The sequence below is a fragment of the Hyperolius riggenbachi genome, chromosome 1 (genome assembly GCF_040937935.1).
Source record: "Hyperolius riggenbachi isolate aHypRig1 chromosome 1, aHypRig1.pri, whole genome shotgun sequence".
Lineage (NCBI taxonomy): Eukaryota > Metazoa > Chordata > Amphibia > Anura > Hyperoliidae > Hyperolius > Hyperolius riggenbachi.
Window position 1 is genome coordinate 97,501,039 of NC_090646.1, and position 21,653 is coordinate 97,522,691.

A 21,653-nucleotide genomic window follows, 5' to 3' on the forward strand; every position below is an offset into this window, starting at 1 on the left:
CTGAGATGTTGGGAAATCTCAGGCCAATGTGGTTGTCAGGTGTGATAATCACGCCATGCAATAACCATGAATGATAGACACGACGTAAACACCGGCCGTTGTCCCTCAAAATGTATTATGTGCACCCGTTGCCTGTATATCCGCATTGGTGCTCCACGTGACTACTGGCATATACGACATGGAGTGCGTGTTTGACGTCATTTGGGCTGGGGCTGCCATAACGGCCTCTGGTTTGTGTTTCCCCAGGCCAAAAGGTCCCAGTCCTCCCCTGTCCATGCGTCCCTCAACTTTGACAAGTTTCCCAGTCCCTGCACTGGCCACACAGCCCCACAGCATGATGGAACCACCACCATATTTTACTGTAGGTAGCAGGTGTTTTTTTTTGGAACCCTGTGTTGTTTTTCCTCCATGCATAATGCCCCTTGTTATGAAACTGACTTGTCCAAATGTGCTTTAGCATACCTCAAGCTGCTCTGTTTGTGATGTGGGCAGAGAAAAGGCTTCCTCTGCATCACTCTTGCATACAGCATCTCCTTGTGTAAAGTGCGCTAAATAGTTGAACGATGCACAGTGACACCATCTGCAGCAAGATGATGTTGTAGGTCTTTGATGCTGGTTTGTGGTTTGACTCTGATTGTTCTCACCATTCGTCGCTTCTGTTTATCCGAGATTTTTCTTGGTCTGCCACTTTGAGCCTTAACTTGAACTGAGCCTGTGGTCTTTCATTTCCCCAATATGTTCCTAACTGTGGAAACAGACAGCTGAAATCTCTGAGACAGCTTTCTGTATCCTTCCCCTAAACTATGATGGTGAACTAACTTTGTCTTCAGGTCATTTGAGAGTTGTTTTGAGACCCCCATGTTGCTACTCTTCAGAGAAAAATAAAAGAGAAAACTAACTTACAATTGACCCCCTTAAATACTCTTTCTCATAAATGGATTTACCTGTGTATGTAGGCCAGGGGTCACTAAGCTTACCAAGCCAATTTGAATTCCAATAATTAGTTTTAAAGGTTTTGAAATTAATAAAATGACAACAGTGCCCAAATGTATGCACCTGCCTTATTTTATTTAAACAGTTATTGCGTGCTTTCTGTAAATCCAATAAACTTCATTTCACTTCTCAAATATCACTGTGTGCGTCTCCTATATGATATATTTACCTGACATTTTTTATCGTAACAACCAACGATTTATACAGGAAAATCATGACGATTAACAAGGTTGCCCAAACTTTCGCATCCCACTGTATATGTCCTCCTCCATTTACTCCTTTGTGTACTGAACAGTACACAGAAGAAGTAATGCATGTATATGTTACTTTCCTTATTACAATGACCACAGGCATCTCATTGATGCCGGCAATCATTGACAGCGGCACTTAGATCTGTGAATGGGAAGACACATTCACTTACCTCCATACTATTGGGCGGCGTCAGAAACGCGTGTGGGAGCGCACACAGCAGTGACCGGGGAGCATGCACAGCAGCAGACTAATATCTAACTAATACCTATGTCCCTGGGACTTCAGATGAAGTCCTGCAGGGTGTAAATATACTGCACACTGAACACTAACTAGCTAAAATAAATAAAAATAAATAAATAAATTGCCAATTATTTGTTAACTCATTATTTCCCCCTCCTCCATGGTTACCACCATAAAACACTTGTAAAAAAAAAACAAACCAAAAAACAAAATGACAGCATTAGTTACCTTAGGGACTCAGCTTTTTGTAATATGCCTGTTATGCGGGTATATTACTGTTCATTTTGCAAATAAGGGCTTGTAATTCTTGAAATAGTATACGGAAACACAAAATAGAAAATATACACCTTTATTTCCAAATAAAATATTGTTGACATACATTGTGTTAGGGACACAATTTAAACATTGCAATAACCGGTGCAAATAGGCAAATAAAATTTGTGTGTTTTATCTATAGAAGCACATTTTATTTAAAAATTACAATAGCTGAAAACTAATAAATAATGCATTTTTTTCTTTTTTTTTTTCTTCTTGTTCCCTTTAAAATGCATATAAATTAAAATAATTCTTAACAAAAAGTACAATCTAAATAATGCATAATCTGTGGCAACCCCCCCCCACAAATGTTTAGGTCATTTCGGTCTGATTAGTAGTAATAAATGTATTGGCGAATGAATGGGAGGAGCGTGAAATGTGAAAATTGCTCTGGGAGAAAATAGCCTGTGGTGGGGAAGTGGTTAAGTTAAGAAAAGTTGTCATTGCTCCTTTTCTTATTGTTTTTTTTTGACACTTGTAGCATCAGTAAGTTAGAACATATATTTTGTTTCAGTTATTGCACAAGTTTTTCTTTTTATTTTTACAGTAATGATATTTAGGATATCATCTCTATGTTATGTTGCCATGGTTTGATTAGCTCAAATATACAGCTATTGTTTGACAAGGAGAGTGTCAGTGGTAGGTATAGCAATGATGACGATAATCTGGGCACCAGTTCAGATTTTTGAATGCTAAGTTATTTGAGAGTTAATATTCTTAATTATTTTCCTCATACCTGAGCATTTTTTCCTGCTATTGATTACTGTCTCTTGTCTTCAGTCGCCATATTCCACCTATTTTTTAGAACAAGATTTCCATGTGTGACTAATGTAATGCTACAAATGACCTTTACTAAGAAAAATGTGTTGCAAGAGTATAATGTGTGGGAATTTCATTATGCTGTGAATTATTTATGTTAAAATGACCCTGAACGCCTCAAAGTATGACTAAATGTCTGCAACTTCCAATGTGCAAACATTTGTGTAACCTGAATATACCAGAGATAATTCAGTGGGGGAGTCTACTGTGCCTCCTGTACAAATCAGCCTTTGTTATAAGTCCTATCTTTCATGTAAGCTGCTCCTTACCGTGCACTAAGCCCCATTGTTAGCTCTTTCCTATCTTTTACTGGTTGAACTCGATGGACGTATGTCTTTTTTCAACCAAAATAACTATGTAACTAATCAACTTATTTCCAGATACCATCCTACGCGCAATCTCCACTCTGCTAACGATATCCTTCTGTCTTCTTCCCTGATCACCTCTCCCCACTCCTGCTTGCAAGACTTCTCTCGATCCTCTCCCCTCCTCTGGAACACTCTCCCTCAACACATCCGCCACTCACCCACACTTACTATTTTTAGGCGCAGTCTGAAACTCACCTCTTCAGGCAAGCATACTCTCCAATCTAAAACACTGCCCACTAATCACCATTTCTACCATCTCATACACAGCTTACCTTTACCTACTGTCCTATACCTTAAATGTTTAGACTGTAAGGCCTTTTGGCCAGGCTCTCTTCCCTTTTGTCTCACAATGCTGGTTAATGGGTGTACATACCTCTCACTCCTTGTAAAATAGGTAGTTAATTTGTTCACTGCACTAGCAGTTATACCCTCTTGTCTTGTATCAACTGTTGTATTGTATACTTTGTATTGTTATACCCTGTATGCTATTGTACAGCGCCACGGAAGATGCTGGAGCTATATAAATCAATAATGATAATTGTTTCCTGGACTAAGCCCTCCTCTACATCCTGGCTGTCCAACTGGCGGATGTGGCCCCCGGGCCGCACTTAATTGCCCGGACTATTTTCTGTGTCAGGCCCCCTCCTCTGGCAGTCCCACCTTTTGTTTGTGCTTGGCTTCGCCACCAGAAACCAGGACATTGATGCTCTGCCCCCTTCTGCAGAAACATCTGGTGCTAGACACACAAGCGGACCTTGAAGTTAGACAGCACTGCTCTACATCATTGCTATGAAAAGATACTGCTAGAAGATTATGGGCTTACTCAAGGCAGAGTCACAATCTTCATTATAACAGCCGAAAGAGAAAATGGACCAGTAAACCCAGTGACTTCAGTTTTTTTGTACTGTGTGGGGGTTGTAGTCCATGGCATCCTGGTTTGCTCCACCAATATGGTATAGCTACAGTATAGTATAAGTCCAGCTGGATGTCAGTCAAGTTGGATCAATAACAGGATCCGGCACCTGGCAAGGAACATGGTTAGCAGCTTATTAGACCATGTGACCAGCTGTTTGACCACGTTTATTTCCGAGACATAATACTACAACTGGTGGCATGTATGAGCCAAAATACCCACACACCTACATGACATCTGTGGCCACTAGATGTACTGTAACAGTCAACTTACAGTTTATGGTGCCTCTATTATCTGCTGAGATTTTCACACTGGACTATTGGATTGTGGAAATATTCAGCACAGTGTGGGATGAGACAAAGAAGATTTTCATAATAATGCCCCAAAAATTAGAGACTCAAAGAGGACTGCACAAACCATTCAAATATTCATGTGCCACCAGGTGCTTCATGTTACTGATGCTACCAAGTTTTATAGCAAAAATTAAACACAGGTTAATTTTAAGGTTAATGGAGCATTGCATGTAAATGGCTAATCTACTAGGTTACTGAAACAATCTCTTAAAAAGGAACTATACTGGATAGAACTTAATAAATAAAATTGCTTGTTCTTTTTACAATATTTATTTATTAATTATTTAGTCAATATTAGCTCATTGTAAATTCTTACCTTACCCTGATTTACATATATAAATTGATCAGTGATGCCGGCAGCTTCACCGCTGATAAGGTGAATCACTGTGGGATTTTTTTTTTCCCCACTCCGTGTAGCGAGCAGGAACATCAGTTGATCTGCCAGAGTGCTCTGGGGCAGAAGGCTGCATGACGTCATGGCCTAGGCTAAACATCACTAGGAGGTGGGGTTACACACCTATACACAGCAATATATACATTGTATCACAAAAATGAGAGAAACATTAAGGGCTTGATTTGCTAAGACAAATAGCATGCCTTATCAGAGTTAACACACCTTATCAGAGTAACATAGAGAGCGCTACAAACTTATGTCTGCTAATTGGCAATGATGAGTGCTCCACTCTTCCTGCCCTGAGCCCTCCGGGTCCAATCACTTTAAAGGACATTATTCCCGCACTTTGATGTTATTTGTCTTAGTGAATCAAGCCCAAAATATTTGATTATAAATGGGAAAACACTGAAGATATGTTACATTGATACAATGTAAAGTAGTTGGTGTACAGCTTGTATAATACTGTACAGTTCTTGTCCCGTCAAAAGTGAAGAATGTCAAAATTAGACAATTGCCCTCCCCAGGATCATGTTACTTGTTAGTGTTACAAGGTCTCAGGTGTAACTGGGGAGCAGGTGTGTTAAATTTGGTGTTATCTATCTCACAGTCTTTTATACTGGTCACTGGAAGTTCAACAAAGCACCTTATGGCTGAGAACTCTATGAGGATCTTAAAACGAATTATTGCTTTACATAAAGATGGCCAAGGCTATAAGATGATTGCCAACACCCTACACCCACCCATCCTGGCCCACACGGTGGCCGCGACCAAACAGAGGATAATAGGACAGGTTCCACTCAGAATAGGCTTTGCCATGGTCAACCAAAGAATCTGCGTGCATGTGCTCAACCTCATATCCAGAGGTTGTCTATAGTAAATAGACATATGAGTGCTGGCAGCTTTGCTGCAGAGGTTGAAGGGGTGCTCAGTCCATACGCCATACATGCATCAAAATGGTCATCATGATTGTCATCCCACAAGGAAGTCCTTTCTATAGATGATGCACAAGAAAGCCTGCAATCAGTTTGCCGAAGACATGCAGACTAAGGACATGGATTACTGGAACCATGTCCTGGTGTCTGATGAGACCAAGATAAACTTATTTTGTTCAGATAGTGTCAAACTTGTGACGGCAACCATGCGAGAAGTACAAAGTCAAGTCTGTCTTGCCTACAGTCAAGCATCTTTTGGGGCTGCTGGGGAGCTACAGTTCATTGAGGGAACCATAAATATCAGCTTGTACGATCCCCTCCTTTCGGAGACTGGGCTTCAAGGCAATATCCCAACATGATAACGACCCCAAACACATCTCCAAAACGACCACTGCATTGCTAAAGAAACTGAGGGTATTGAGTGCTTGACTGACCAAGCATGTTTCCAGACCTAAACCCTATTGAGCATCTGTGGGACATCCATAGACAGATGGTGGACGAGTGCAAAATCTCTAACATCCACCAGCTTCGTGATGTCGTCATGGAGGAGCTGAAGAGGATTCCAGTGGCAACCTTTGAAGCTCTAGTGAACTCCATGCCTAAAAGAGTTAAAGGGACACTCAGGGGCACCTCTAGCCATTTTGTCACTCCAGGCGAGAAAACCTGTGGCGCCTCCAACCCTCCCACCCCCCATGGTGCCCCCCCCAATGAAAATAATAGCAGCGTTTTACCCCCCAAAAAGTTGTAATGCTGCAGTGTTTCACCAGAAAATAATCGTAATGTGGCAGCATTTTACCAGTAAATACATGTATTGCGGCAACGTATCATCAGAAATTACACTTATTGCGGCAGCATTTCACCAGAAAAACACAATGCGTGCAGCATTTCACCAGAAATTACACTTATTGCAGCAGCATTTTACCAGAAATTACACTTATTGCAGCAGCATTTCACCAGAAAATACACATAGGCAGGGCTCCACTTTTATGAGACATAAAGGGGGACAGAAGGAAGCACAAAGGGGAACAGAAGGAGGCACAGGGGGGCTGAATAAGGACAGAAGGAGGCATGAGGGTCAGAAGAAGTCACAAAGGAGGACAGAAGGAGGCACAAGGGAACAGGAAGGGGGACACAAGGAGGCACAAGAAGACAGAAGGAGGCACATAGGGGGACTGAAGGAGGCACACAGGGGGACTGAAGGAGGCACACAGGGGGACTGAAGGTGGCACACAGGGGGACTGAAGGAGGCACAATTGGGGACAGAAGGAGGCACAATGGGGGACAGAAGGAGGCACAAAGGGGGACAGAAGTAGGCACAAAGGGGGACAGAAGTAGGCACAGGAAGTAGGGGGCACAAAGGGGAACAGAAGGATGCACAAAGGAGGACAGAAGGAGGCACACGGGTGACAGAAGAAGGCAGAGGGGGATGTAAGGAGGCACAGGGAGACAGAAGGAGGCACAAATGGGAACAGAAGGGGGGACAGAGGAAGGTGCAGGGGACAGAGGTGGCACATGGGGACTGATGAGGCACAAAAGGAAACAGAAGGAGGCACATGAGGACAAAAGGAGGCAGAGTGGGACTGAAGAAGGAACAAAGGGGCAAAGGTGGCACAGGGGGACAAAGAAAGGCACAAGGGGACATAAGGAGGCATAGGTGGCACAGGGGGGCTGAAGGAGGCACATGGAGACAGAAGGAGGCATAAAGGGAGACATGAGGCATAAAGGGAGACAGAAGGACAAACAGGGGGTCAGACATGGCACAAGGGACTGAAGGTGGCACAAGGAGACAGAAGGAGGCACAAATGGGGAAAAAGGAAGTGCAAGGCACAGAGGGACACAGTAGCAGCTGCCTGCAACTTACACTAAACAGATGCAGCAGAGGCAAGTAATAGAACACCCATGGGAGAGTGGCTTAGTCAGGTGGTGTGACTTAATCCAGGGGCGTGACTTAATCCAACAACATGGCGCCCCCAGGACCAATGTCACTCCAGACAATGGCCTGTACTGCCTATGCCTAGAGGCTCCCCTGGGGACACTTAACTGAAAACAATTGACCAGTTACTTACCTGGGGCTTCTTCCAGCCCCCTGAAGTTATTCTGCTCCCTCACCATGATTCCATGCTCCGCCATGTCTCCACTGTCCCCCTCCGTAAGTCGGGTGACTCATGTCGTCAGCCACTGTGCATGCACAGTGTATCATTTGTAACATGTAGAATACAGGACTTAGAAAGGTTCTGAGAAGCCATCACAAATCTGTAAATAAATATTAAGAAAAATTATTGAAGGGAGCATCAGGAATTGTAAACGTACCTCCTTCTCCTATGGCACTACAGCCCGATTTGAGTCTTGGCCTCCCTCAGTTTCCTGCCCCATCCATCTCTATCTCAGTTTTAATTTCCGAGGCTTCTCTGAAGGTTTCTTAACCTCCCTGGCGGTTTATTAAAATCTGCCAGGGGGCAGCAAATACGTTTAAAAAAAAAAAAAAATTTCATGATAGCCGCTGCTCAGCGGTATCCCTCCAGCCCCTCCGATCGCCGAAGGCAATCGGAGATCAAGAGATCCCGTTCAAAGAACGGGATCTCTTGGATGGCTTCGACGTCGTGACGTCAAAGGGGAATCCGATCCACCCCATAGCGCTGCCTGGCACTGATTGGCCAGGCAGCGCACGGGGTCTCGCCTGGGGGGGGGCCCTGCATCGCGGCGGATCGGCGGCGGGCGGCGGCGATCGGGTGAGACACGCAGCAAGCAAAGTGCTTACTGCGTGTTTAAAAAAAATTATTCAAATCGTCCCAGCGGGGCTTGAGCGGCGACCTCCGGCGGTAATGGAAGTAACAATGCGTCCATACCGCTAAGGAGGTTAAAGAGGAACTTCAACTTAAACAAACATACTGTCATTAAGATACATTAGTTATGTTAATTAAAAAAGATAGGTAATATAATCTCTTACCCACCCTGTTTTAAAAGAACAGGCAAATGTTTGTGATTTAATGGGGGCAGCCATCTTTTTGGTTTAAAGGAGGTGACAGGGAGCAGCATAAGACACAGTTTCAACTGCCCTCTGTCCTGATCACCCCTCCCAGCTGTGCATGCTAGGCAATGAGGACAACAACATCAGAAATCCCATCATGCTTTGCACAGCATCAGGGGAAAATGCCTGGGCAGATTTCTTTGACGGGGCGGAGCTTAGCTTCTATGCAGCTTAAAATAAGGCTTGGGTAAGAAAAACAAAGTTCTAGTGCTGTGAAACTTTTAATGAAACACCAAGCCTTTTCAGTGCTTCTGAGTAGATTTTTAGTCTGGAGGTTCACTTTAACAATTAGCTATTTTTCTTTCGTTTTTTTTTACAGTAACAGGTTGTTAGTCTATTTCCCAAACCCCAGACTTGGAGGACCAGAGTATCCCATTTAGCCTGGAACATCACCTTTGACCTGCCTGGCTAGGGAGACCCTACCAGTAGCTAGGCTACCGCCGGCATAGCCCTCAGGTTCACTTGTTTACGCAAGCCCCACCACAGCGACAAAGTAAGGATACCTTTGGTGGGGGTGTAAGCTTATATTTAGGTTAAAGTGGTCTGAAACTCAGCATTTCTTTTTTGCTCTAAAAGATTCCTTACAGCTTTAAAACTACTATCACAAAAAAAAAACAAAAAACAGATTGTCGCAGAACAGCATTGAAACAGTTAAACACAGCACTTTATCCTGCCATGGAGAGCCCCTTCAGCTTAGGATCCCATCTGAAGTGGAGATAACAGTATCTTTTGTTTATATTCTTCAGTTGTTACATTGTGTGTAACAACTGAAAACGAGGTCTCTGCAAAGCTCTCTCTGCTTCAAGCATGCACACAGTTCAAAACAGCTCACTACAAGATTTTAAGATATAATAAAAAGCAGCTTGAATAAAATGCAATGCCAGCTTTCAACGCAGATAAACTATACTTTGGAAACTTTTAATTTGTAAGCAAGCAATATTACTTGTGCACAAAAGCAAATATGGTAACTGGGTAATAAAAAGTAGGAAAACATATTTTTATTAAATGTTATGTCGGAGTTTCAGACCACTTAACCTCTCCTCAGCACCCAAGAACACCTATAAAGGGAGACAAACAAAAAAACCAAACTTGCACCCCAAACCAGGTATTTAATTGAGGTATGATATGTAGACATAATGTGAAATATGGATTACGTCAATGGTACCCTGTGAAAACTCACTCACTGTAAAAATTATACTATTATGTGTTTTTATAAAACCCGCATCATAAACTGATAGGTGCACACATTTGGTTAACAAAAACCATATGTATCATCACTACGCTCATGAAGTCAAGACAAACATTGAAAGTAAAGACAATTTATCAGTGTAGATAAAAATATAGATATCAACCATAACAAAACATTTGTAAAGCACTTTTCTCCCGTAGGGCCCAAAGCGCATAAGCTTATCTTAATTATTGGCTTTTCAGTTTTGATTTAAATGCCTCCAGGGTTGGAACTGTCTTGCTTGGGATTTTTTAAAGCGTTCCAAAGTGTAGGGGCAGCATGACAGAAGGCTTTGGCTTCAAAGGTTTTGAGGTGGGCTCTGGGGGTGGTCAAGTTTTAGATCTTGTTAATCTGAGGTTGTGGGAGGTGTGACGCAGTTGCAACAAATTCTTCAGTTATCCAGGGCCTAGATCGTGTCGAGATTTAAATGTTAGCATCACAATTTTGGGAGAGGATTCTTCATTTTATGGGTAGCCATATCAGCCATACAAAAATTACTAAAGCTCTAATTTCTAAAGAACATGGATGTGGAGCTGGTTCCATAAAATGTCTTGGTCATGTTTTGTGAGAAACTCTTATGCTGGGTACACACTATGAGATTTTATGGTCGATTTACTGTCAGATCGATTATTTCCAACATGTCCGATTTGCTTTCCGATCGATCTCCGAGCATTTTCTGATCGATTTCCGTTAACGTTATAGGAAATCGGTCGGAAAATGCTCGGAAATCGATCGGAAAGCAAATGTTGGACATGTTGGAAATAATCAATCTGACAGTAAATTGACCATAAAATCTCATAGTGTGTACCCGGCATGACTTTAGAGGCTACATGAATAAGCTCTAAATAGAAGAAAATACCTGAAAAGAATAAATGAGCACATAGACCAGGAATAATCACACTCTTGTAGGAAAAGGAAGTAGAGAAGGAAGGGATGGGCAGGCAGGGAGGTGATGGGTGGATGGGAAAAAAAATGGGGCGTGAGGGTTGAAAAAAGAAAAGGACGGAAGGGGAAAAGAACAGAAAGCAGAGGTCAATAAACACAACTTTGCATTTTTTTTTTTTAAAGCGAGCACGATTTTTGTTTTTTTAGGTCTTCTTCAAGATCCTAATCGCACTGGTTGTCAGTGATTTAGCTGGGGACTCAGACATTAGAGATAAAGGAATAAAAGAGAGGTTTGGAGAAAAGGAAGAGACAGAAGGGAAAGTAGGTACGTAAATGTGGTGGAGAAAGAGTGGTTGAGAAAGGCTCGGGGATGGGGCGAGGGAGACAGGAAGAGAAGGGTGTGAGGAAGAATGGAAAGTAAGGAGAAATAGCATGCAAGTAATCCTTATCCAGAGTATAATGTGCAGTTAATACCCACCTGCTATTAAAGTGGATGCCTTTGAGGTAACCCTGCTTTGTGAGTATATTTGAATTTGCCAACTTCATCCCATATTACCAGTACATACTACACTATATTTGGCTCTTGGTGTCTTCTTTGTCCTTCTACAGGTCAAAAATGTATTGGTAGGTTTTCTGGCTTTCTGACTTCTGTAAAAACTGGCTCTAGAGTTTTATGTGATCTTGCGTAAGTGTGGCGGGTACATTAGAGTCTTTGGAAGCAGACACCATGTGATTTATTCTGTACGCTGTTATATAAGGAAGGAAATGATAGAAAGCATGCATATTTTAATGCATAAATGACATGTCAATGTTCAGTCTTCTTTCTTTCACAGGTGGCATCACTCTCTTTGCAGTCATTACCCTCATTCTGGATTCCTTCAAGATTGGCTACTATATCGGATACTCCGAGTGCTTGTCGATAACGGAGGGGATATTCCCTGTAACTCACACCATCCACACACTTCTCCAGGTAGCGCTATCTCTCATGTACACACCTGACTCCTGACAACTCCCTGCAGAGCTCTGTCTCTAATCTTCAGATAAGCATGGTTGCAGCTTAAGGCTCCTCTCTTCACAATGAATTGTGTTATTGTTCATGTAATTGAACCTTAATTGCTAGGTGGGCTTTATTCCTATGACACTGTCCTGTCATTAGAGCAGTTTATTTCGGCATGTTATTACTGCCTGGTGGCTGCCCGTAGTGTGTTATTACTTGACTGCACTTTGTAGCTTGCATATGAGGGCTGCACAGGGTTCAGGTCTGTGAGTGCAAATCATAGTCATTCTTCATTAGTTCCTGTAGGACCACATATTAATAAACCTTAGTTGATGATCTTTGGAAAATCATGTGGCCATCTTAGAAGGAACCTATCACCCATTTTCTGAAAGTACTTATTACAAGATACATTTAAATGTTTATCTGAAGCTTATTGCTAAAGCAAACCTGAAGAGAAAATAAACTCATGAGTTAATGAATTACAGACTAACCACCAAGCTCATTGCAAACCAGAATTCATTGGAGTGTGTAAGGGGCTACAATGGTCCTAAAAGCCCCCTAACTAAAATGCTATGGAAAACAAAAGTTTGCTTTCTAAAAAAAGAAAGTATTTGCCATTATTCAGGTTGGAGTGAGCTCTGAGATGTCTCCCAGTGCATCACTGCTGAATATATGCAAATTATCCATTGTAGTCCCTGTGAGCTAGCCACACCTCCAGAACCACTGTAATGCAATGATGTGTCAGCTTGTTACTTGTACAGAGCCATAATAATCCAACATACCTACAGACTGCTTCAGACTGGTTGGTCTTTATCAGTGCATGGCATGGATTAATGTGGCTCTATGGAGTAGGACCTGAAACACCCAGAGGTACAGACTAACCAGCAAGCTCATGGCGAACCAGATTTCATTGGAGTGTGTAAGGGGCTACAATGGTCCTAAAAGCCCCCTGTTTTTAGAAAGCAAACTTTTGTTTTCCATAGTATTTTTAGTAAGGGGGCTTTTTGGACCATTGCAGCCCTCTTTGGAGTTTCCTGCCACCACTCCACCCTTTCAGCCAATCCAAATGTATATGTTCCTGGAATTATCTGTATGGTCGTACAGTGGATAAGTGCCTGGATAAGTGCCTAGCGCTGTCCTTGGACAGAAGGCTACCATATGCCTGGAGCTTATACTGTACTCCCCAGTAACAACACAGGTCCGAATTGGCTGGCTCTTTCTAGCCAATCAATTTTTGTGTTTGCACTGACTAACATTAAAGGAGCCACTAGTGGGTGGAATTTTGATGAGGTCCTGTAATCATTCTAGTTACAATACATTTGTGTAGTAATAAAGCAAAAAATGAATAAATACCTCAATAAAAATGCACCACTAATCGTTTTTTTAGGCCACGTCTAGTAATGTACATATTTCTATTTAAAACTGATTTTTGATTCAGTAGCCGTGTTACCTGTGCTCAGAAACTACCCAAATGAGTCACTGAAGTCTCATATAACAATCATAATTTATTGAAAACTGCATACAAATCCCGCTAAATCCCCACTAAAAAGAGCAGCCTATGATGTAGGTTACACCACATACACAGCCGGCATGTGTCACACAGAACCGTCTGATGAAGCCCGGATAGGCGGGCGATACTAGTCATGGGATCAGAGCAGCGTGGTGACGTCACGGCTGCACACGTGTGTTCACAGCGTGGAACTGGATGCTTGGAACAGCGGCGGGAGCGAGCGGTGAAGGGACAAAGCTATCTCAGCTCATGAACGGCAGAGTGGATGCCACCCAAGTGAACATCAGTGCGGTGGAGGCCCCGTAGAGGTGGTGAGAGCCCTCCGGGGTACCGTGAATCACTGACAGGAGGCTGTGAGAACCTCCCTGTTTATGCTGCGGTGTGTCTGCCTGCTTGCATTGCTTATGCTTTAAGCTCCGTTGGCCGCTTGAGTTGCTGTTATGAACTGTATCATGAGGCTTCATTGCGAGTACTTTGATGCATGATGTTGAACATTGTCACAAGGCTTTCCAGCACCATATGAAGAGCTATTTAGAACTACACTTCCCACCAGACCCCTTGTTCAAAGGATTGATACTGATGTTTTCATCACTCCCGGGAGTTAAAAGGACGGTTTGCTTGTGTGAATGTGTGATGCGTGTGCGTTCTGTGTGACACATGCCGGCTGTGTATGTGGTGTAACCTACATCATAGGCTGCTCTTTTTAGTGGGGATTTAGGGGGATTTGTATGCAGTTTTCAATAAATTATGATTGTTATATGAGACTTCAGTGACTCATTTGGGTAGTGTGGAACGTTGTTTATCACTGTGAGGCTCCCCTATCAAAGGGTTTTTCAATCTATCACTTTTGCCTAGCGCTTGGTACTGTTTGTTTTGGACTATGTGCTCAGAAACTGGTACTGAGAATCTAGTAACAGAAGGCATTCTCTAATTCTGGCTAAAACCTGGGTGAAGATAGTCCACTTCTCTCTGCTTGCTCACCCAAAAAAGCAGAAAGGCAATAGTTAAAGAGACACTGCAGCGAAATAAAAATGATGCTATAATGAATTGGTTGTGTAGTACGGATACTTACTAGAATATTAGACGCAAAGAAAATATGCTCATATTTTTATTTTCAGTTATATAGTGTTGTTATTAACATTGCAGCATTCTCTAATATTTGCAGTTTACACACTACTCAGCATTCTAAATTATTTTTTCAGAGCAGGCTGTGAACTTTTGACCTGCCCTGTGCAGAAGAAAAAACAATATAGTGACAGACAGTTGAGATAACAACCTTCAGAAGTCAGAGCTCTCTGCAACTTTGAAAGTGGTGGAGCTCAATGGCTTACTTGCATAGATAACAACTGGAGTTCTTAACTCTTCCTGTACTGAAAACAATATTAGACTTATGTCTTTGTTCTTAATGTTTTATTTCTTAGCTGTACTACACATACAAATCATTATATCATAATTTTTTTCCGCTTCAGTGTCTCTTTTTAAGAAACTAAACTTATCATTGGGTTTTCAATCTTTTAGATTTTAGATGGTTTATTTGTTTCTCTTGTTGCTATCCATCATTTACTTACAGGTTTTTGTACTCTCCTTTCTCTTAGGTATACTTTTTATGGTTCCACGCTAAAGATATCATACAGTCTTTTAAAACACTTGAAAGGTAAATGATGATTATTACTAATCCAAAGTATAATGTGTATATACAGGATCTTCTAAAAAAATTTGCATATTGTAATAAAGTTCATTATTTTTTGTAATGTACTGATAAACATTAGACTTTCATATGTTTTAGATTCATTACACACAACTGAAGTACTTCAAGCCTTTTATTGTTTTAATATTGATGATTTTGGCATACAGCTCATGAAAACCCCAAATTCCTATCTCAAAAAAATAGCATATTTCATCCGACTAATAAAAGAAAAGTGTTTTTAAAACAAAAAAAGTCAACCTTTAAATAATTATGTTCAGTTATGCACTCAATACTTGGTTGGGAATCCTTTTGCAGAAATGACTGCTTCAATGCGGCGTGGCATGGAAGCAATAAGCCTGTGGCACTGCTCAGGTGTTAAGCAGGATGCTTCGGCCTTACGCTCATCCAGAGTGTTGGGTCTTGGGTCTCTCAACTTCCTCTTCACAATATCCCACAGTTTCTCTATGGGTTTCAGGTCAGGAGAGTTGGCAGGCCAATTGAGCACAGTAATACCATGGTCAGTAAACCATTTACCAGTGGTTTTGGCACTGTGAGCAGGTGCCAGGTCGTGCTGAAAAATGAAATCTTCATCTCCATAAAGCTTTTCAGCAGATGGAAGCATGAACCCACTTTTGAACCAGAAACAGCAGCAGAAGCACCTGACCTGGACTACAGAGAAGCAGCACTGGACTGTTGCTCAGTGGTCCAAAAAGGCAAGAAAAAAAAAGTGGCTTCAGGCGGTAAAGAGTGTAGACCCGGCCCTGGTTTTGAAGTTCCGCGCTTGGCAACGGTGGAGGAGATGAGGACACAAGAATCCTCTGACAGACCCACAGGCTTCCCTCTTCGTAGGTATCTGTTTTTTGGGTCACAATCCATCTTGGGTACACTTTAAGACAAAGTCACATTGTCACCACTCCTCCATCTAGGCACAGGATGAAGACTGCAACCTCAAAGTTTGGCCATGGAGCCCCTTGATTTGTAGTTACAGCCCCTGCTCTCCTTGACTGTTTAAATACATTTGTAAAAGTACTTGTATTCCATTACATCAGGCAATGGTATTTCATCGATTAAGCCCAACATGAATGGTTGAGCACTTGGCCATATCCATGGCCTCCTGTCTGCATTTTAATTGCACACGAATGGCGCTCAGAGGTTGCAATTGGGTGACTGAACTGCCTGGCAAGCGTGCTGTTCAGCCTCCGGTCTGAAAGAGGCCTGAACACCAACTCTTTGACATACACCTTCTTCAGGCTGCCTACAGGCATCAGATTGCGAGTGGGACTTCTATATCAGAGAAATTGAATAAAATTACATTTGGTCATATGTTTCTCAGATGAGGGACTTGACAATAGGACTATGCAATCTATAAAATATTGCTCCAGTGTCAGCTTCTGTATAAATATAATATAATAATTATATATACAGTATATATATTTATTTTTATTTATTTAAGTATTTATAAGGCGTCGACATATTACGCAAGTATATTGCATTGTCACTAACTGTCTCTCAGGGGGGCTCACAATCTAATCCCTACCATACTCATATGTCTATGTATGTATGGTGTAGTGCATGTATCATGGTCTAAGGCCAATTTAGGGGGAAGTCAATTAACTTATCTTAATGTTTTGGGGATGTGGGAGGAATCCAGAGTGCACAGAGGAAACACACGCAGACATGGGGAGAACATACAAACTCCTTGCAGATGTTGACCTGGTTGGGATTTCTTATGAGGTTACTTGTATACTGTATATTGACCATTTGACTTTACCTTATAACAACCTGTGTATTTGGGCGTTATGTCTACTTCTAGGTTTGGTTTAATTCACGCTGTATTCACTAACCTCCTGCTTTGGGCAAATGGCATCCTAACAGAATCAAAGCACCAGCTCAATGAGCACAAGGAGAGACTCATAACTCTTGGCTTTTCCAACATTACAATGGGTAAGAATACTGTCTGTTGGTAAAGAGGAATCTTTGTCTACACAATGCAGCATATGAGAGTGCAGAAGCTTCAAGCCCAGTTCAGCATTACTATTTAATGGATATTATCTTAAATATTGAACCAATTAGCAATAAACCCTGACCTGCATTTTTATTAAAAATACACTTCTAGCTCTCTCCTCTTCACCACTGTTATGGACTTCCCCATCTTCCTGTTGGTGGCGTCCTAATTGTGCGCGTGCTGCAGTGAGCATGTGCATTGGGATTCTTGACCTTCTAGCCATTGCCTGGGGGGCATTCATGCATGTTCAATATGCAATAAGGTTTTGTATGCATGTGCAGGACATTGTCCTTAAACACAGTATGCATGCGTGCAAACAGAAGCCATAGGCAGAGACACACCCTGAACTGAATAATAAAATTTCCTGAGCAGCAAAAGACTTGGGCCCTGTTCAGACTATGTGCGTTCATAGCCGTTTTGAGGGAACGCGTACGGGTACAATATACGCATAGAATCGCCTATCAATGCTTTCCAATGGCCTCGTTCACATGTATGCGTATGAGACGCATACGTTTCTCATCCGCATTGCTGCATGCAGTTCTGTGCATCATGCACAGAAACGGACGCAATGAAAGTCTATGGACGCGTATCAAAAACGCGTACTATTGCGTTTTAGCGTACGTTTCCCATAATTTTTTTTTCACCCGGGTCACGTGTGTGCCAAACGCAATAGAAAACGCACTCGAACGCAAGAAAAACGCATGCATTTTTCAACTTGCATTTCTTTGAATTTATACGCGTTCTACAAACGCTGACAGTCTGAACAGGGCCTTAAGTGTAAAATCAGTTTTACAAACCCCGCAAGCCAGGTAGTAAAAAAAAAAAGTTTAATACCAAAATTGATTTATGTGCAAAAGTTTGGAAATTGCAAACAGGAAACCTGTGTTATAGCTTTAATAAAAATCATGGTGCCCATACACACGCACAGATAAAAACAATGAGCATTATTCAATTCAGTTTTTCTCACACGTTTTTTCTTAGGAGATAATTTTTTATCTTCTGCTTAAAATTACCTTTCAGCACTATTCAATTGAAAAGGTACTAAAAAGTAGGTAAAAAGTACTGTTAGAAGTATATTCTTGCTTTTTGTTTACTTAAAGGGCATCATTATATTAATAAAGTATAAAAATAGCCCAGAGGAGAAAACTTAAAATGTACCTCAGACGAGAAGCGTCTCAGGTACCATACTTACCTGGGACTTCCTTAAGCCCCCTTGAGGCCGCTTGTCCTTTGCCCGTCTCCCCGGGTGGCTCCTCTCACCCGCAATAGTGCCGAAAAGCCTGGGTTGAGCTGCGCTTCGTCATGCATGTGCGGCCTGGCCAGGCGCGCTCCCCCTTTGCACTCCCATAGTGGGAATGTTCTGTGTGTGTGCAATAATATTGTGCAGGCGCTAAACACTCCCAGGCAGGGCCGGGCCGAGGCATAGGCTGGAGAGGCTCCAGCCTCAGGGCGCAGTGTAGGAGGGGGCGCACAATTCATTCAGCTGTCATTCCTAATTGTGTTTGAAGCAGAAAGAAATAAGAAAAGGGGATACATAGCAGTGACTACAAGCCAGATAACTAGAGATTAAGGTGTTGGGGAGGTTGTGGGCCCTGTGGCACCTCTTAGTCTAATAGCAATCAGTGTGTGAGGGCTGGGGTGGGAGGGATGGGGGGGCGCACTTTGCTGTCTCAGCCTTGGGTGCTGGAGGACCTTGTCCCGCCTCTGCTCCCAGGGACGGGAGCGCGACGGGAGCGTGCCTGGCCGGGCCGCGCATGCGCAATGAATTGCGACATGGCCAGCCTTTTGAGCTCTATTGCAAGTGACAGGAGCCGGTGAGGTATGTGCGGCATCAATGGGGCATAAGCAAGACCCAGGTAAGCATGGTACCTGAGATGCTGCATGTCTCTCTAAGTGAAAAAAGGATTTGAACAAGGGCCAATGACTAACTTATAAGTCAATCTTTTTTTTTTTTTTTTTTACAATTTGGTCCATGGTTTAGAGACTATTATTATTTAGTATTTTTATAGCACTGACATCTTCCACAGCACTGCACATAGTATATTGTCAGAGAAGCTCACAATCTAATCCCTCCCATAGTCATATGTCTATGAATGTATCTTGTAGTGTATATTATCGTAGTCTAGGGCCAATTTAGGGGGAAGCCAATTAACTTATCTGTATGCTTTTGGGATGTGGTAGAAATCAGAATGCCTTGAGGAAGCCCATGCAATACGTCAATCTTTTTTTTTTTCCTCCATAGATCACCATACACCAGAGTGCAACTGCACATCAAACGTGTGCTCCATATTTTCACAAGGGATATACTACTTATATCCATTCACAATAGAGTATCATATATTGGCCTCTACAATGCTATACGTGCTGTGGAAGAACATCGGGCGCCATGTAAAACATCACCAGCAGCAAAAGATCCACTTCAAGTTTCATGGCATAACCGCCGGCACCACCCTGGGCCTGATTGTTCTCACCACCACTATCGCTGTCCTGGTTGTGTACCTCATCCAGATTGGACGTTCAAAGAGCAAAAGCGTACTAGCTCTGACCATGTTTTATTTATTTGCCATCACGGTGCTGACACTTATGTGTACTGCTGGCATCATCGGCCTCATCATCTACAGACTAGAAAATAAGTCCTTAGATGACAGCGAAAGTCCGGCCAAGAAGCTGGACTCAGATCTCCTGGTTGGCTCAGCGTGTGGGTCTTGGCTGATCTCATGGGGATCTATTTTGGCCATCATCTGTGCAGAGACCCACCCGGAATATTCATGGTACAATTTACCTTACTCTATTCTGGTGATTATTGAGAAATACATTCAGAACCTTTTCATCATTGAGTGCATCCACCGAAAAGAAGAAGAGGCCATGGACAATAAAACTATTGAAAGAATCTTTTCCATGTCCAATAGAAGTACTTTGTCCTTGACTCCATCGTATGAAGTTTTTAATGAATCAGTGACTATTTGCAACAAAGAATTTCCTTACATGTCGAACTCGGATCTCTCTCTGGGAGAGGCTTCAGCAGAGGACAAGAAGAGTCAAGAGAACAATAATTCCATCAGACTTGCTCCGTCCATTATTGCCATCCAGGCAGCGAGATCAGAGAAACTGAACAAAAAAAGAAGAATCCTAAAGAACATTGCTGCCTTTCTCTTCCTCTGCAATATCTCAGTAAGCATATTTTATATATATTTCTTTTACTGAATATTTAGCACACTTGTGTTCCCACTTACATAAAATGATGATGACTCCGCGGTGCATGTTGTGCAGGCAACCTCACCTATATCTCAGCTAGGTAGACTCCATGTAGCTGAGACACTAATTGCCCCACCTCTGCATAGGGGGTGGTCGCCTTCAAAACATGCATCATTGGGGAGTCACAAGGACAGGTTTAAGAAACACTGTCCTAGGAGATAATTTTTCATTTTCTCTTTAAAATAACTTTTCAGCATGTAACAATAGATAAAGTACCCATTAGTTGTTGAAAAGTACGGTACTTATCCGTTAGCCGGACGCATCCGGCAGGTGGCGCAGTTGTAGCTAATTTCATTCATACTTAGTTCACGTAGTACTGTGTGAATGGAACCGCCGCAGGTGGCGCTAATTACATTGATACGGAACGTAACAATACAGTGTTAATGGCAACTAATACATTGTATTTGAAGTGGCCGGATATGTCACTTAATGGAATTAAAATGAAGGCGCCGGCAATGTAACAGATGAAGCCGCCGCCTTTGTCACTTTTCTGCCCTCTCTCACCTATAGAACACTGCCAGCTGGGGGGGGTCATCCGTCGCAAACAAGCAGGATTCCCTGCCGCGACGAATGACTCTGGGGGGACACGCATGTCCCCGCAGGCTGCCAGCATTGTATAGAAGCGAGAGGGTAAAGGGGGAGAAGAACAACAGACGAAGGCGGCGGCTTCATCTGTTACATTGCCGCCGCCTTCATTTTAATTCCATTAAGTGACAGTTCCGGCAACTTCAAATACAATGTATTCGTTGCCATTAACACTGTATTGTTACGTTCCGTATCAATGTAATTAACGCCACCTGCGACGGTTCCATTCACACAGTACTACGTTAACTCAGTATGAATGAAATTAGCTACAACAGTGCCACCTGCCGGATGCGTCCGGCTAACGGATAAGTACCAAAAGTACTATCAGAATTATTTGGATTATTTTCTTGCTTGCAGGTGGTTTAAAATCCATTTTATGACAAGGGCCCATATGCAATAAACTTTTTCTCCTGAGTTTTCTCCTAAGTCAACATATTAATAAAATGCCTATTAAATTACCAGCAAGCAAGAAAATAGTTAAAATTATTTTGATAGTACTTTTCCATCTATTTTTTTTTAATTGTTAAGTGCTGAAAAGTTAATCTAAACAGAAGATGAAAAATTATCTCCTAGAAGAAAACTCAGTAGAAAAATGTAATTGCATATCATAAGCCCAGGGCCCATATGCAATTCACTTTTGCTCCTGAGTTTTCTCCTCGGTGATATTTTCATACCTTGCCGATAAAATGCCAGCAAGCAAGAAAATACTCAAAATGTTTTTCATAGTACTTTTTCACAACTTTTTGGTACTTTTTTTGATTATAAAATGCTAAAAAGTTATTTTAACTACTCGCCGACCTATGTGGCGGCAGCCCCAGGACCGCTCAACGCCAACTGGTGTGAAGTCCTGGGGCGGGGTTTTGCAGGAGATTGCTTGTGCCGGTGCGCACGCAT

The 21,653-nt window shown here is 42.3% G+C and overlaps 1 protein-coding gene across 1 annotated transcript in view; it reads left to right on the forward strand.

The window, feature by feature from the left end:
• Window positions 1-21,653, forward strand: part of OTOP1 (otopetrin 1) — a 50,195-nt gene that overhangs the window by 17,276 nt on the left and 11,266 nt on the right. Inside the window, exons 3-6 of the mRNA XM_068267446.1 lie at window positions 11,554-11,690; window positions 14,823-14,881; window positions 16,728-16,858; window positions 19,162-20,090. Of these exons, the coding sequence (XP_068123547.1) occupies window positions 11,554-11,690; window positions 14,823-14,881; window positions 16,728-16,858; window positions 19,162-20,090 (1,256 nt within the window). The remainder of the gene's footprint in view (window positions 1-11,553; window positions 11,691-14,822; window positions 14,882-16,727; window positions 16,859-19,161; window positions 20,091-21,653) is intronic.